The 18803-nt window shown below is 30.2% G+C and overlaps 1 protein-coding gene across 2 annotated transcripts in view; it reads right to left on the bottom strand.

Moving 5' to 3' along the window:
• Nucleotides 1–443: 443 nt before the first annotated feature.
• Nucleotides 444–18803, bottom strand: part of SP1173 (major facilitator superfamily domain-containing protein SP1173) — a 43094-nt gene continuing 24734 nt past the window's right edge. For both annotated transcript variants that reach the window (XM_088201248.1, XM_088201249.1), the window contains 13 exons: nt 9930–10124; nt 7480–7618; nt 7256–7415; nt 7078–7182; nt 6605–6751; nt 6311–6527; nt 6032–6239; nt 4605–4862; nt 4372–4536; nt 4138–4304; nt 3911–4078; nt 3444–3638; nt 444–1441 (listed from right to left, as the gene is read on the bottom strand). In XM_088201248.1, coding sequence (XP_088057374.1) covers nt 1350–1441; nt 3444–3638; nt 3911–4078; nt 4138–4304; nt 4372–4536; nt 4605–4862; nt 6032–6239; nt 6311–6527; nt 6605–6751; nt 7078–7182; nt 7256–7415; nt 7480–7618; nt 9930–9993 — 2085 coding nt within the window. In that variant the 5' untranslated portion in view covers nt 9994–10124 and the 3' untranslated portion in view covers nt 444–1349. The remainder of the gene's footprint in view (nt 1442–3443; nt 3639–3910; nt 4079–4137; nt 4305–4371; nt 4537–4604; nt 4863–6031; nt 6240–6310; nt 6528–6604; nt 6752–7077; nt 7183–7255; nt 7416–7479; nt 7619–9929; nt 10125–18803) is intronic.

Below are 18803 nucleotides of genomic sequence, written 5' to 3'. Positions count from 1 at the left end.
TGCATATTATTTAAGCAAACACAAGTTTTTGCTCTATATACCCATCGCTAATTAATTAATACTAGTGCTAACTGCTAGTATTGAACGATCAACATACCTTGAATTAGTTTATTCGTTAAATGTTTGCTGTCACGTCAAAAAGTAAATATAATACCTTTATTTTTTAAAGTCATGGCAGTGTGAAGTCAACTTGTATATCTTGAATAAGAACATTAAACTGTAATATGGTATTTGAGGAGGCAACACATCTAATCGATTATGAAATTTTGTTTTCATTGTTACATCTGTATTAAACAAAAACAAATAGCCTGGTTCCCCCCCAAATCATTTGCATTGGTCAAAGAAATGATGTACTTCCCTCAATTTCTCAATGATTGTTATATTTGAAACTAAAAAATATATTTAAGGGAGAAACTCACAAATTGTATTCTGTATTAATAAACTTTTATAATATTAAAAAGATTTTATTTTTAAAATATAAGATGTACACTTACAAATAAAAAACAGAGTTTGCTGTACATAAGTTATATATGTATACATTGAGAACAAAAAATATAATATATTTGTATAATATAAGTTTGAGAGATTTTTATTTAAATTATTTTAACACAAAATTCATCAGCATATTAAAAAGAAAGCTTTTAGGCTACAATAACATTGCTAATAGAAAAATATGTGTGATTTTAGACGACTTTGTATATTTAAATGCGTGCAGTCTTAAGCATTGGTCGTATCAAAGATTGATTAGTTGATTTCTTATATAAAATAAAATAATAATAATTGTACATTGAGATTATATAAAAAAATGTTTATGACATAGATGCTAATTGAGAAGAAATTATTCATGTAGCAAAATGAACACATTACCTTTATAAATATATACACAATTTTATTTACTTATTATTATTATAAAAAAATGGCAGTTTAAATAAAAATATTAATTTGATCCTTGTTTTTAAAAGTTAATTTATAATCATTGAAATGTCGAGAAAAATCTTCACACAAATAGTGTGAACAACTTCTGTTCACACGAGGAAGGCACGTTAAATGAATAAATAAATTAACATCAACATTATTAAATGATTTCGAAAGCTATACATATTACAGTACTTTAATATCGCTTAATACATTAAATATAATTATATCATATAACACTTTCGGCGTTGATTATTTGACTTCGCCATTTAAAAATCTGTTTGTAATAAATCACTTTTTGTACAAATAAAAATCGACAAAATAACTATTTAGGCGAAAATAGCTTTTTACTTTTTGTCTTTTTACACACGACACTGGTACAAGTTTATTGTGCAAATTAACTATCGTTTTTGACTGGCAAAAACGTTAGCAATTTAATATCTAAATTGTCCCTTTCGGCCGCGCTCATTGTGGTAAACCCTCAGCGGAGTATAGCTTCCGTTTGAAGCTCCATTGCTGTTGAGTCCTGAAAATAAAACATGATTTTAATATATTTTCTTAATTAACCTTCATTAAATATTTGTGCTTATATAATAAGGCTGCTATATATCTTTATTTATATATTAATTAAATAATTGTTTTATGAATAAAAATATAATACAATATTTTTATTTCATAGTACTTTGTCAGCTTCGAAGCGGAAAGTCACAACTGAAAATATAAGTTGTATTTAGGATTTTTGCCGAATAAACATATTTATGCGGTAAAAGATTGTTGTCACAATGTTTTGTTTTTAATTTAATCTATCCTGTGATGTACACTGAGTGTACACGTAATGTAAATATGTGTATATTTCTAAAAATAGGTTGGATAAATCGTAGAGATTATAGTCTAATTTGTTTTCAGATAACGTACATATTAATAATTTTCCAGGGACGTCATTTGAAGGGGGGGGGGCAGGTCAGAGCATTTGCCCTCCTTGAATATGGACAGAAAAATGCTATGAATCTTAATGAAATAGAAATATTAAAAAAATCGATCACTAACTGGCGAACTTCCCCCCCCCTCTCCTCGGAAATAGCTGAAATGACGTTCCTGATTCTAAACCAGAAATTCTCGGATTATCCCTCACCAGTCTCGATTTTATTCCGAAAATATGTTTTTAAATACATTTTCACCGGTAGATATATATTTTTATCTCAGTAAAAATATAATTTATCTGGCAGGTGCTAGTGAAATTATACGATTTAAACTTTTCCATATGTAGTAATATATACATTTACATACTTCATTATTTATTTACATACAATATACAGTGAAGGTGTATTTTTCAGTGAAGTTATATTTTCACTAGTGAAGTCCAAATACATTTTCACCAATATTTCTACTCGCGAAAAAATAATTTAACTGATACTAGCTTATATGCTGCTCTAAAATGTTAGGGCCAAAAATATTCACTGACCCGAATAGTCTTCTTAATGGTCACATTTTAATTACTTTGGCCCGTAGCCAAAAAAGGTTGCCGAGACCTGCTTTACACTATAATAATAGTTTATTATTGATAAAATAGATGTTGCCGATTTAAAGACTTTCATTTTTGGTTTCTTAATATTTACTTTAGATATTGATTGATTTACTCCATTGTAACGCATTGGAATAACGTCTGTCATGTTACAACAAAAGATGAAGATTAAAATAATATTAGCATTAATTGTCTTAGCCAGAACTATTTATACACACAAAATACTTCAATTTATTTATTATCTTAGAGACACGTATCGAATAATTTGCATCATTTTACTTAAATATTTTACTACCATAAAAAAATGACCACGATGGTATCGCTTATAAAGATACACCCGGGTGACTTCGGTCTAAATAAACTTTAACTCACATTCATACAAGCTACTAAGATGCTTGCTCACATCAGCACTCAACTCAGTACTCAAACACTATTTTTAGATCAACATGGACTCTTAATCATACGACATCTTTGCACTTCTACGACTAATATGTGACGATCTTATAACAATTCCAACGTCTGAATTGTGACACTCTTCTTTTAAACTGCTGTAATATTTTTTATAAATTTATATGTATTACCATTCAGGTAGTCAAGTTGGAAAATATACTTTTTATGAGATTATAGCAACCTTTAAATGCTTAGCAAATAGTGAATATACTAGAAGCAGCTGTGTTTTTGTCGTAAAACACTGATAATAGTATCATAAAATAACCTATAAATTTACCTTTATTTGGAAACATTAGTTATCTTACTGTTTTATCAATGTAATAATAAAAGCAATATACATGTGCGTGAACACTAACACCATAATGAAATCCTCGTGAGTGTGCATATTTTTACATTCATAAGCAGTACTTTACCGTTACCTCTCATCTCGGTTTCCACAGTGCTGGCTTTATTCAATCGAATATCAAAATGATAATTTTGTGACTTCATATTCATACAAAATTTAGAATTTTATGAGAATAAAATTTCATCTTGGTAAATGATTATCGAAACTAACCTTGCATGACTTCCGGATTCGGCGGACCGGTTGTGCCAGCTCTGCACATGGGAGCCAATAACAGGTGGTACAATACTAAGTAAATCACTCCCAAAATGCACGCAGAAATGGCTAGAGACATGTATGTTATTTGGAGCATTTTTAAAGGATTGTCGTAAGCTGCCGGTAAGCCCATCAAAGCGCCGAAGAATCGACCTGTAAAATATTGAATGATTAATAATATTTCATATACGAGTACTGAGAATATTATACTATTAACGAACTTTACAATACAGTCAAGAAATGGATTATTTCTGTTGCAATCTTTATAATGGCGATTTTTTTATATTTTTTTCATTTCGTGCACAATTTTATTTTCAAGGTGCTCAAAAAGCAAAAAATCTTAGAATATTTTGTGGCTATCTTATATCTTAGGGAATATTACATATTCTTAAGTAAGTCTAACTTATAATTTAATAAGCACATACCGAAGCAGAAGTGCGACGAAACAGCCAAAGCTTGCCCAGTAGCAGTGAATCTCCTAGGAATCAAATGTCTGAAGTAAAGTATTCCAGTTATCCACGTCAAACTTAGAGTGAACACGTCGAATATTTCACATAACAAAATCCATTCACCACTATCGATCAATGCCAATCCTGTAACATAAAAGTGGTTATAAAACATCCAATATAAATATAAATGTTATATGATTTACCTGTAAATCGAATTATATAAAAAGCAAAGGCTCCGATAAACACATTAGAATGCCCGACATAATCAATGACTTTCTCAGCCTTCCATAAAACCAACAAAGCCGGAATAGATCGTAGAGTTATACCGATTCCGATTAAAAGATGGTTACCATTTAAGAATCTCATGGTCCTGGTTAATAAAATATATTATTATATCCGATAGTTATAATATAAATTAATAGTTAAGGATTGCTTACCAAGATAAATATGAATCGAGAGCACCCCAGAACGATCCGAGAATCACAAGCACTATAACAACTCCGACAGTTTCTAAGCCATATCGTCTGACAGTATTCATGGGAAGCGCTAGCATACCAGATTTTGTGTGCCACCACCATTCTGGAGGCGTTAATGGCATTCCACTACAAATTTAATTAAATGTTATATATAATATATATATTTTTGAATTAATATTCTATTCGTAACTTACGTGTCAATGATTAAGATGATGGCCGCTAATAAAAAGAAGCAAACAGCAGTTATGATCGGTGCTAAATATATAGGCGATTCTTCGCTTCCGATGTCTTGTAAAGCTCCAATTATCGGAGGGAATACGATTGTTCCTAGGATGCCGAATGCAAATTGACGGCCCACGTCACTTCTTCCAAGAGACGTTTCTCTCGTCGCAATGATACATGCAGTACATATCAAACATAAAGCAGCAGCAGCGAATAAATCTGCTAAAGATCTGTAAAATACATACAAAATAATAATTACATAGTTATTTATATAAAACAGTTTATAAACCATTGAGTTTTAAAACCTACAAAAGAAGCAAAAACAAATTTTTTGCAATAAGGATAAATTAACATGTAAAATTACATAGGGATTTTAGTTACATTATTAGTTTTTTCCATATAAGCTTTTGTCTTATATTGTAGTTATCGACAATTTTTTTTAAAATTTCGATAAAATTCATCGTTTATTAAAACATTAAAAAATATGTTATAATGGGTACAAAGTACATATTAAAGTTAAGTTTTGGGCTCTAAATTAAAATTATGTATTTTTTAAGTAGTAAAATTAGGCAGAGCGCGATTTTATAAACGCGTAGCGCAAAAAAGTCACTAACAGAACATTTAGTTCATAGCAAATCGAGCTTACGTCAATATATGTGCAATGTGCTTTAAAAAAACCTAATCGCTGAACATTATTCATAATCAGATAAGATGTTTTCGAAGAACTAAGAGTTATGAAAAGTGTTGCGACTATTTATACACCGAATTGCTTCTTGAAATGACATAATAAAACGCTTCTTAAAAAAAGAGAAGGATAGATAAGGAGTTACACAAATCTAACAATTTTGGTTTCAAGAAACACCTTCCCTTCGACAAATGCCAGATTACGGATTTGCGCCATGCGATCACGGTTTCATATATTAGTCATAAAAAAACAATAAATTCCTTGCGATTAAAAATATGTTGAGAGCCATTAGTATTGTATTAATTACAATAGTGAATAATTGACTAAATACTATTTTCAAGGATAGAGCGAAACATTGTTTTTTTTTGTCATCGCATTCTTGGGCGGTTTTTTTTTGTATTGATCCCAACATGTAAAATGGGCACAGAGTATACCTTAAATAAATAATAAATTAATAATAGGTAAGAAGCTTAATTTTTGTGTTTAAATAAATTGTACCATAGTGGATTCAATAAGAAAGAAATTTTTGTCCGGTAAAGGTTAAAATGAAATATAACAGAATAGTATCAAAATCAGCAGTAAATTTAAAAAGTAATTCTTTACGAAGTAGTCAGTTACGCTATTATGATTAACTATCGCTCTTATCGAGTCGAATAAATATAATTCATTACGAAGTTTTTAAACTCAACGATGCATGATTAATAAAATAGGTACCTAAAGGTTAAATACAACCAAAAACTGGCCACTGGATCGCCGATGAATAATTTGCACTGAGACTCTGCTAAAACGCTCTCCTTCGATTCATAAGGATCATCCACGTTGCACTCAATCACCGGTTTACATGTTGAATTATCAATCAAATTTTCTTTCTCCTGCAATGTCTCAATTTCAAATTGAGGAACTAAACACTGGAATCTGCCCCCTTTAAAAAAATGAAAAAGTTTAACAATGAATCACTAGCAAATAAGATGCATTGCATTTGATAAAACTCACCTATGGGATATTTACACCATGAACTTTCATTTCCAGCTTCATAATTATCTTCAATGGCCGACAGCAGTCCAGTGTTCAAAACTATCTGTTTGTCCGTAAATACGTGGCATATCGTAGGCTCTCCTTGAAATCGAGTGTAGCATAAATGCGGCGGTGCATTTTTTATTTGTCCGGTAACAAAGCCAAGTCTTGCCTTATCCTCGTCTTCGCTGTCTTCCTAAAATTATATGTATAATACATCATTTATATTCCATAATCTGTTTATTGTGTATTTTAATTTGACACTAGACTTACATTAATTGTAGATTCAGGATCAGGATCGCTATCATAGTCGTCGCTATCAGAACTTTCAGTCGTTGACGTTAATTCTATATATAGAGGATGTGCTATGGGAGTCTTTTCACATGCATATCTGCAGTTGGACAGTAGTAGTGATCCAGTCTATAAAAATATTAGTTATTAGATACAATAAAACTATGTCATTATTGACTTAATTACACATTAACAAGAAAATAATAGGAGGAATAGATAATAGGCATTGATGTAAATAATCTAGTTACACAAAAATTAGTTATTTTGTATAATCAACTTTCAACTAATCTTCAGAAAGTAATATTGTGTAAATTTAAATATATATTTTGCACATTTGTACGCTGTATGAAAGAATCATTTACCTATGTCAATGAAAGAAAATGGTATAGGAATACAAAAGAAAATAAATTCTGATTAATCTAAGCTGACAATATATTTTTAATATTTCAATTTACCTTTTCGCCTTTCCAATGGTTGCACTGCTTTTCTTCTGTGCACATTTCTTGATAAACAGTTGCATTATCGGCATTGCACATAAAACTAACAGAAGGCCGACGTGGCTGTAAAAACGATCCAGTAAGTCTAAGCTTGTTTAAAAATAACAACATGCAACAGAATCAAATAAAATCTCACCTCTAATATTTTAACACTAGGAACTGCCAATAAAAGTCCGTAGAAGACAGCTGCACTTATCAGACAAATGACCAGCATAATCCGGAGTACCTTACTTCCAGCATTGTTGGCATCGCCGGTTGTGACTGTATTCACATCACAGCCCCGACCCACTGAAAGTCTTTAAAAAATATATTTAAATGATTATTCAAATATAAAGAAATGTTTATATTAATATGTCTTACTTATCAGCTATGGGTCCAGCTAGCAAAGGTCCTAGAGTAGCTATACATGGTATTACAATTGATACAATACAAGCTTCTTTAACTGAGAATTGTATTGCTAGCATATGAGCCGGTAAGAATGGAAATAAGCATCCAGCACCTGAAAAAATTAAATGATGTTATATAAAGTTCAACATAAAAATTAAAATACATGTTTCAGATTTTAGAACTAGATGAAACAATACCTACTCGTATATGTTTTTTATTACAACAGTGTTTATCAATATTATTATTTTTAATCAAATCGTATCAATTATAAAAGTTTTTCACAATGTGTACATATAATTTTTAACCACAGTTTTATAATTATGATAATACATATCAAGTAAATTTAAATATAATTTTTTTGTATGTTTTTACTGATTGTTTAACAACTGACCATTTATTTAGGCTACTGGCCATTTAATTGAATTACTGACCAAAACTAAACAAAAGTACTGACACAATAAAAAAACTATCTACTAAAGTTCAACAATAATTGATAATTTATTTGAGTTGCTGACCATTTATTAAAACTACTGATCGTGCATTTAAATATAAAAAATATAAATATATCATGTAATTTATTCTAAATACAATATAACTGTAACAGAATAATTAAAAAAATGATTAAGGTTTTACTGACAAACTGACACTATTGTGTATTATTACCAACTATTTACCAACTAATAAATATTTAGGTTACTAACCATTTAATTAAATTACAGAGCAAAATCAAACAAAAAATATAGACCATAAATAAATTAATTCATCAAGATAAACTTTGTCATAAGCGGTCAGTATTTAAAAAAAAAGACAACTGACTGATAATTTATTTAGCTGGTTGACCATTTATTACTGAGCAAAAACAACCAAAATTACTGACTCAATAAATACAGACCAGAAATCAATTTATTTATCAAGATTTTTTTATAATTCTTATACTATAAAATAAATTTATTTAATATGATATTTTTATACTAAAAAAAAGACATAAACATATTATGGCTTATTATACACATTTTATATTTGAAGGAGCTTTATAAAATATATATTAAAAATATACTTAATGATTTTTTATTACAAATCAAATCGAATTATTTTAGATAAACTTTAAAAAATAGGCGTAACAAAAAAACTGACACTTATAATTATTGACTGTTAAACTAGTAACGAATTATTTATGTAACTGAGCATTTTTTGAGAATACTGATTGTTTAATTAAATTAGTAAGCAAAATTCTAAAAAAATTAAAATTTTTATTATTATAGTGATGTATTTATGTACTGTACACATATTTGTTTTTTTGCTTTAGTGGATTTTATACATTTCGTTGTAATTATACTTATTAGTATTCTGAGAAGTCCATAGATTTTTTTTTAACAATGATTAAATAATACAAATTATAAGCAGTATGAATGATGAAATCAACTATAACAAAAAAATTATATATGGTATGAAAAAACTATGACAGTTTACATACAAGTTTAGTTTTACAGATTGTAATTTGAGTCAGTTTTTTGTTTAGTTTTAGTAAAATAATTGATTTGTAGAGGTTACAGGAGTTTTTCTGACAATTTTATTAAAAAGTTACTGACATTTATACTAATTTATATTAACTGGCCACTTATTCAAAATATTACTGACAATTCAATTTATTGCTTAAATTTAAATATAAATTTAGGTACTGAATCTTTTTGACAAAAAGTAATCAAGCTGATCAAAATATTGTATATAATAGCAATATGTCATAATGAGCCAGAAAAAATACTAAAATATTATTATAATGTAGAAAAGTAAACTCAACTTTAAATAAATTATATATGTACATATGTTAAATGTAACAGTATATTGTAACCAATCAGAAAAATGCATTTAAATATTGTTAAATTTACGATAATATCTTAAAAGCCTGAACTTACAGCGAATAACAAATGATGAAACTTTAAAGTTTATAAAAATGTGTTACTATGCTATTATTTACATTTATATCATATTATAGTAAATAGTAAACATTTTATGCACTATAGACTCTCCAAATGAACAATGATGAGAAAGAGCTCAGGAAAGCCTCAATTAAAACCATCATTAAGAAGGGTAAGATTATTTAATAAGACGATTTATACACTTCCTCACGTAGAGTATACCATCAACGATAAAACTACACAAACAATTATGATATTATTATATAAAATAAGATAAAAAATATAACATTGCGTGATGCTATTATAGCACGCACACATTAATGAGAAAATAAATGTTTGCTGTGATCCTTCTATAAGTTTTTTTCTAATGTGAAATTGATTATTTAAACGATATAAATGTATTTTATTGTGTTGCCAGATGAAAAAAGCAAATGAAGATTTAATAAAAATGTATAAGCAGCTTATATTTTTGGGACAACAATAAAAATAAATAATAATACTACTCACCGGTCAGAAACAGGAATATGACGCATTTTAGCGAAATGAGGTTCTCGTTGAATAACTTCTTCATCTTGAATGTATGATTATTCTATTTTTTCTAGTTTCTTCAAAGTTGAAAATCTACAGCCGCATGTCTCGTGTCGGAAACGGCCACTGATGTTATCTTCCCATGGTTCCTCAGTTTCTTCCTCGATGACCGGACTGTAAAAAAAGACTGGTATTACAAAAGTAGTCCGAATGTGCACACACGAATTGTGAAAATCGTTCCGTATAAGGCAGGGGTAGAAAAACTTTTAGACAGAATAACTAAATAATAATAAAATTAAAATTAAGAGAATGTATGTTCTTATGTTTAAATAAAATTATAAGGTTTACTCATTTGTTTGAAAGTGCAGTAATTATTTGCTGGATATTTTCTTATAAATTGCTTTTTTACTAAACTATTTTATTCTATGAAAATAGTGTCGGGATGACCCGGAATTGTTGCATAGAAATTGGTCGCAAGAACTTGTTACAATATTAAAACTAAATTGTGTTCCCTGGATTTTTGCGAACCCAAAAATTTTATTGCTTTTGACGTGGATTTTTGACTTCTGAGAAGAGATAATTGTTTTTTGCGCCCTCCTATGGGTCAAAATTCGTTTCAGATATGTTCCATTTGATTTTCACTTATTGTTATTCATATTATTGTTATAAAACATCTTAATATGAACGCTAGATAACCGTGTGTTCCCGCTGCGACTTTTTATATTATACATATTAAGAAGCTTTCTGTGGAATAATTTGCTTCAAATGAAAAAAAATATAGCACATATAAATAACTATGATATTATATTACTTTTCGACGGCGATTGTGAATAATTTTACAATTAAATTTTATATATAATAAGTTAAATCATGCTTAAGTATTGAAAACCCTAGTAATTAGTTAACAAGAATTTCGCAATCGAAATCTAATAGAATATTTTTCTTGACACCGCGGGTCGAATAGATAATATATTTCGCTTTAGAACTGCGGGCTAGATACATTTGGCCAGCGGGCCGTAGGTTGCCGACCCTTGATTATTAATGGGAATTGATAACATGATATAAGCTTTCTGAGTAACACTTAAGTAAATAACTATACAAAAAATTGGTAAAATATTTTAACATTCAATATTTCAAAGCGCGTAAATCAGGAGCCGCACGCGGCTCGCGAGCCGCGCTTTTCTCACTCCTGTTTTATGGCAAACGGAAAAAGCTGGTAAAACGTGACGTATAAAAGACATGGCTGCAATTTTTATGCCTCGCATGATAACATCGGTCCTTCTTTATGTTTGTCATGTGAATGGTTCTCAATTTATAAATAATTGAATCTTTTTTTATAGTGTTTAGGAGCTGTTGTATATATGTATATCAATAGGAAGCAAGTACATATTATAGACAGTTATTAATGAATTATAAAATGTATAATGTCTGGACTTTAAACCATAAATTATCCTATCAAGCGATACAGGCCTAAATGAAATACAAATTATAATAGCGTGCTATTAATCACACCATTCCAAATTGGTAACGCATATTGATGTTAATTTCTTATAAATATTATTAAAATATATTTATAAGTTTATTAGTTATATTAAATAAATTAAATAGCTCCCAAAAAAATCGATTTAAATTGCTGCGATTTTTGATCTTTTCATTTATTACTGTTAGTACGTTTTTGGAATTGGAACAAGAAATATTTTCTGTTCATTCCTCAAATTTAGTAATTGCTCGTAGCTAAAGTCAGACGTTAACATTTTCGCTTAAGTATGCTTATACTTGAGAATAGGCTAGACTAATTCTCGAAATGCGAAATGAAAAATTAGCAACGGAGCGGTGAGCACGCCATTTGGAGAGCCACCACCGCCAGTTTAAAAAGTAGCGAGGATTCAGGTTTTTTCCGCGTCGAGTGTCGCCGGAGAATCCTCAAGTGCGTTCCCCCCCTCGGTTCACTGCCGCGTTTATTTATGTGAATTGTTAATGTCACCGTTTCAGAGACAAAGCCAGTCTGAGTGGAGGCAGACGTTGACATTGTGCGAGAGAAGAAAAGACAGACCGCCAATCCTTTGAGCTCAGAGTCGAAATGAATTCGGCAAAGATTTGAATTGCGCGCTAAAAAGCGCCTGCGGAAAGCAATCCAACTACATATGATATAATGAAGTATTCAGAATTAATACTTTAAACATATATGTATGTATGACTATAATACATATTAAAAAAATATAATAAATAGCATTTAAAAAATCTTAACGCTACATACTCTCCCAAAAATTAAAAACGATTAATCACTAAAAATTACAATGCAAATATATGCCCCCTTGGTGGGGGTATTGGCACTGTGTATTTTTGTCATTGTTGCAAATATATATAAAATAATATTGTCTCATTCCATATCTGTTCCAAAAAATAATAGTCACTCTATTCATTACGAAGCTGAATATCAGTGGAGTCGACACACTTATCTAGCATTTCATCGACCCTCCGACAGATGTTGGCACGTGTCGTGTCTGACACGTGAACCGGAACAAAATAAATAAATCCTGCCATAATCATATCAGATCTCGCCGCACCTTTACAATTTTGACAGGTCATCGCGAGTGGACATATAAACATGAATTAATAGTCCCCCCCCCCCCCCAGAGTAGAATTTTTAATTAAACTCACAGTCGATGTAACGAGCGTCGTTCCGATGTAGCGAGCTTCCGCCAATTTAATTGATACTATTCAATACGCATATATCAAATTGAACGTCTCTATGTCAATATAATATGGAGCGCATTGAAAGGCGTGTTCGCTCATACAGGAGAAAAAAAACACCCGTAAGTCTGATTGACACGAAAATTATTAAACGCCAATCAAAGGGAACATCTATAGATCTTTATGTGTATTAAAAGAGGGGGAGCGGATGTTCGCTTTGTAAAGGTATCTAAAAATTTCAACATAACATTTTTACCATCGTTATTAATTGTAATCTAATTTGTTCTCTATTAAAAAAGGACAGGTGTTTTTGTATGATGCTAGCTTTTATCGGTAAATTAAGGTGCTTGTATATATTGTATCAATTAGACATATTTTTGTTGAATGTTGATTATTATGAAATTTAATAAAAGGATTATTTTAAATTAGCAATTTGGTACCAACGCACAATTTTAACCAATAAGATTCTTGAACTGACACCAGTATGTATAGTTTTATATTAATAATGTAGGGCATGCGATGAATCTACTGACGCCTACATTTATATCAAACTTTATTTCATTTTCATCTTAACGATGACGTGTTTTTCTGCAATTACAAAATGGCATTGATAAATTTTATGGTAGCATACATACATTTGAATGATTCACTGAAAATTATGCAACAATGTAATGGCATAAATGCACACATTTGTTGTGGGAAATGCGACAATATTCAAATGAGCTATTGTTTTGTACAAAATGCAAAAATTGCACCGCATTATATGCGACCATTTATCTACGTTGTACATATATTGTGGCCATAAGAGCGATTTTATTGACCATTTATAAATCGAATCATACAAATCTGATTGAATACTCTAGTGCGATAGTCAATTACACGCACAACGTCATTGTGAATCAAACCACGAACTATCAATGAAATGTAAGGCGTAGCTAAACAAGAAAAACATAGTTTAGGTCATATGTCAAAGTAATTAAGTTGCCATTTTTGAACAACGTGGACAATGTTTTGGTTCTAAGAACGCAAAACGCGGTCATGTTCCATTTTCCATGTTCGTGACATGTGGATAAAACATTTATATAATACTGTAAATTAAAAATAACTCGAATTGAATTAAAAAAAATATCAATTTAGAGAAGAATTATAATGAATTTCGGAAGATAAACACACGCGTGTGCCAAAACTAAAACAAATAGTCGGATTACAATTCTAAATTTTTCCAGTAGGGGGAAACGTTCGTGAAAATATTTGCTGATGTAATATTTATTCAAAAGCCGATTTGTATTTGCCTTGGATTGTTTGAATGGATGTGAAAATATTCAATTGATATTTAAATTTTTATAGTAATAATATTATATATCACTAAATGATATTTTCGTTCCTTCCACGGGGAATTGATATAGAATAATATTGATTAAAGCAATCCACAGGGTTTGTTTGCTGTTCACTGTATTAAATTAAGCAGAAAACATCACCACGCGGTCAATTATTCAATACATTTTATCTAAAAAAGATTTACTAACCGAATGTTTTTACATTTCCATAAAGTTCAAATTAAAAATATGCAAAATTTTCGCAAACGGTTAATTCATAGCGTGTTTTTAGTAAAATGTGCTATGAATTAATTAAATTTAGAGAAGTAGCACTTTATACATTTTTTAGGGTAAAAGCAGTTTAAATTAAATATGTAAAAAAAATCGTTGCACATTAAAATGAGTCTAGATTTTGCTAAAATTTGTCGTAAAACATCATTACCCAACGCATACAAAGTGTACATTGCAATAGCCATAAAAAACAAAAAACCTGTGTGGTTTTTTATAGATATATCCGTTTTGTTCACAAGTGAAATCTGCAAAAATAATGTTAACATTACACGTTTTATAATGTGGATTTCAGTGAAATAATTTCTTGAGACACTTTTTTAACATTACTTGCGTAGCGTAACAAGGTGCGAGATTTTCAATGCTTGATATGTGTTTAATATTTGTATGATTTTATATTTGTATATATGCTTTACAAAACATAATTAACTTTTTATTACATACAAATTATTACAACAATATACTAAAGAGCGTCTTCATCAAGAGAGAATGTTAGACGAAAAAGAAACCGTATGGGTTTTGTAAATCAACATCCGGAACGGCCACACTTGAAGAAGTACGAGTGAAAACGACATAGCGAACTAAATGGACTCGTGCATTATACTATAATGATGCATACAAAAATAAATATTATTAAAACACATTAACGCCATTTAAAAATAAATAGCTGGATTTAATACACTGCAACACAAAACAGCTGAAATGAAGCATCAAGCAATAGGAATAGATTTTCGGATGTGCAAATGGATTGACCTTAAAAGCAATCAGGCGTGACCGGAAAGGTCAGGGCTAGAGGCCGTTATGGGCCGAATTGCATTCGTTACAATTGCAACATTTGTGGTCGTGACCATCTTAAAACCTTTTATTTTATTAAATTGTATTTGCAGTGCAGTTATAAATTATATCACTAGGAGGGAAATAAACTGTCCAAAATTATATTTAAACTAATGAATTTTTGTAGCTGTTTTTAAACGTTTATTATTTAAAACACTAAGAATGGAATGAAATACACATTTAATAAATAAATACAAGTTATTAGTTAATAAGTATTTGCTTGATAATATGAAAATAAAATTAATGATAAAATACAATTTTAGCTTAGAATGTTTAAAAATAAAGATACATAATTACTTAATTAATTGATTAAATTTGAGATATCTATATCTACTTATTTAACTAGGGACCCGGGGCTTTTGAAATTTTAGATAAGCAAAATGTGTTTATGTATTTAATGTCGAAACATAAATTTAAGGTTGATCTTGTCATAATCACTGACTAAAGATTAGTGGGTAATATGGACAAATTTATAAAAAATGTGTATTATATACTATTTGTAATGCTTTATTTTTAATGACTTAGAGCTTAGAACAAATGTTTTTGCTAGACTAATTATATGTTTATATATTATTTCTTAATAATGCATTTTACAAGTTATATATTGGTATTAGGACCGCAATTGCAGCAAGGCCTGTAGACCTGAGTTTCGCAAAAATATGTAACCAAGTATTTGACACTTGATTTTCATTTTATAAAGTTTGCTTGTTACGTTTTAAGATGAGGAATTAATTAAAATATTTTCCAATAAAAAAAACTAGATAATCTCACACCTAATGAAAAAACAGATCTGTTCAATTAACACAAGAGCTTTTGGCAGTTATTCAGTCGATAATCGACGATTTTTCTTCAATATTTACACAATTCGAACATTTTACAGAAACATCAAATTCATAACATCAGCAGCGGAGACCACTAGAATAGATGATGTAATCAGGAAATTTAAGAGCAGGCCTAGCGGCACTTTCCCAATTTAGACCAATGGCTGAAAACAGGAAATTCTTATCGTTCATTTTTATTCTACACTTACATAGGCGTTGCTGTTTATTATCAATCATTGCAATAACAGTAGGTGGCACAATAAATCTTTATTGCGTGGATTGATTGATGCAATAGAAGCAATACAATCTTGTCAAAACTTATAGTTGTACTGTCGTCATTATTACTATAATAAAAATTTATACCTACACGTGCCTACGAGCATAAATTTTACGACTAGGACGTTAATGAGGATAATGGCCTTAGATCAGGATCAGCAGCTCGTGACGTCAGCAAATTTAATAACCCCCTCGAACTAGAATATAAAAGTGGTACAAAGCGATAAAGTCGACTGAAGTAAATTGTTCGAGGGGCGAACTACATACACCAGGTGCAACTGACATTTTGCACCCGCTTCACTGAATAGTTTATGAGATTCGAATGCTCTAATGTGCATTATTAATTATCAATGGCATTCTTTTCGTGGGTGGAAAACAGATAACGATTGCGGACACAATAAGCCTGTTATGCTACTAAGTGCAAAGAAGCCACAACAGGCTTAAATTTGGAACAAAACTGTAATGGGATATCAGCTTTTGGATATCGGTTTTATAATGTTACAAAAATGTTTGAATAGCACTCCAAGTAGAGTACACGAAATAATACAATAAGAGGGTCATAGTGTGAATCACAGCGTGATGTCAATTGAATGATCGATCATCTCTCAATTGTGCTTAACACATTCTTGAATGATATTTTAAAACATCTAGTACATATAACCATAGTTAACATGTAGTAGTACTTATTTTAATTATTTCATTAAAAAAATGTATTTGTAAAATGTATAACTTATAAATTACAATTTTTTTGCCACAAAGATAAAAATAAAACTATATGCTATTCAACTTTTAATATAGTATAGATTTTTAAATATCATAAATTTTATTTTTAAATAATTAGAGAAAATCATATTAAATTATTTTTCTTCGTTAAAATATACTATGATGCACTCTACATTATTATTAGAAAAAATAAAATGTTAACTAATAATACGCGAAGGACCAGACATAGTTTCAGGAATTAATTTTTCAAGGATCGACCCAAATTCATTACACAAAGTAATTAGAGAATAAAGAGAGTTCATATACAAAAGTAGCGCTGTAGATAACAAGTTCTAAATTTGTGTTCTAGAGACACTCCTATCTAAGGTTTATTAGTTAAAACTCTAAATGGTTGGTCAGTTTGAATTCGATATTGATCGAAAATTTAATTTGATGAATTGAACTATACAGAGACACAAAACAACTACGACGATAATACACACGCAAAACATTTCTATTTATCAAATATTTATACGTAGAACTATACTCCTGCAATAAGCATTTTGCACAACCAGACTTTCAATCGAGTCTCATTCGGGTCAACTATGTCAGTATTCACCCCCTTCAACGGTGCATTACAAACATATCAATTCAAGCACTTGTAATTGTACATATTATTTTATCTTTGTGGCAAAATAACTGCAAAATAGTTGCACGGTGTAATAAATTACATCGTTCGTTTCTAGCAATGTATAAGCAAGAATTGAACCAATCGTCAACTCCAAATACGGCATTAAACTTGAAGCTGGCAGTTTCAGTGCTTCCAAAGCGCATTCTTTCAACTCGATCAATTACGACAGTATGACCATAAACTTCTTACGCCGAAGGACGTGATAGACCGTCTGAGGATAATAAAATTAATGATCTTAATTTTTACGATATAAAAGAGGGGGAGATTTATCGATTCGTATTCGACTCGCGTTTGCGAATCTTATTTTTTACGCTGGCAACACTCAATGGAAAATCTTTGGCGCGCGCCGCCATTTGAAGAAGTTCTTCCCGATGAACAATGCGGTCGAACAAGTTTGCGGTTAGTGCCGATATTTTTTAATAATGCATTGCACACAATCGGTTGACGATCCCATATAAGGCACACGCCAAAAAATGATTCATAACCGCGATTTACTAGCTGTCATCGTGTCAAATTTGGTCGTCAACGTCAAACGGGCGTCCATGACCCGCGCCAATTTAAAAGGGATAATTGGCTCGTGGGCTAAATGTACGCCGTTTTGTCACTTAACATCAGTGGTTTTTAGTAAATTTCGTAAGATTCGCAAGCTAAAAATAAAATATCACCAAACGCGGGCGGATTGAACCTGGGTATTTTCGTGAAAATTGGCCCACTTACATATAGATTTAGATCAGATTCAAAGACTGAAAGTATAGTTGAATTATAATGCAAAATTTATAAAGGTTTATTTTGCCTCGCAACGTGTGAAACTTATATGTAATTTTTTTTTATCACAGCTTAAAGTTATTAGGTGCTTTAGTACGATTTTTGATATTCATCCGTGTGCTTAGGAAAATTCAGAAAAAAAAATACAATAAAGATTGAAAACACTACGGTTCATAAGAAAGTATTAGTTAAAGGGATACATCACTGGTCTATCGTTCTGGTTATTATATTTATTGCACAATTAGCTTATACATAGGTAGTTATGTGCCGACGATAATATAGGTCAGGTCGGAGAAAGCCATATATCTTCTGGTTCTTCGGTCATACTATATATGAGATCAATCTATAAATTTTGAGGGATATGCTAATGAGCCATAGAAACAATGTGATCTTTTGGTCAATGGCTTTCAAGATTAATTATCACGAGAGAACATTTTCAGAGTTTTTAAACGAGAAACAATTTTTT

The sequence above is a fragment of the Plectrocnemia conspersa genome, unplaced genomic scaffold, assembly GCF_051122295.1.
Source record: "Plectrocnemia conspersa isolate PC_06_02 unplaced genomic scaffold, ASM5112229v1 ptg000013l, whole genome shotgun sequence".
NCBI classification, from domain to species: Eukaryota; Metazoa; Arthropoda; class Insecta; order Trichoptera; family Polycentropodidae; genus Plectrocnemia; species Plectrocnemia conspersa.
Note: the sequence above shows the minus strand (reverse complement) of the source record. Positions and strands in the feature narration are given on the sequence as shown.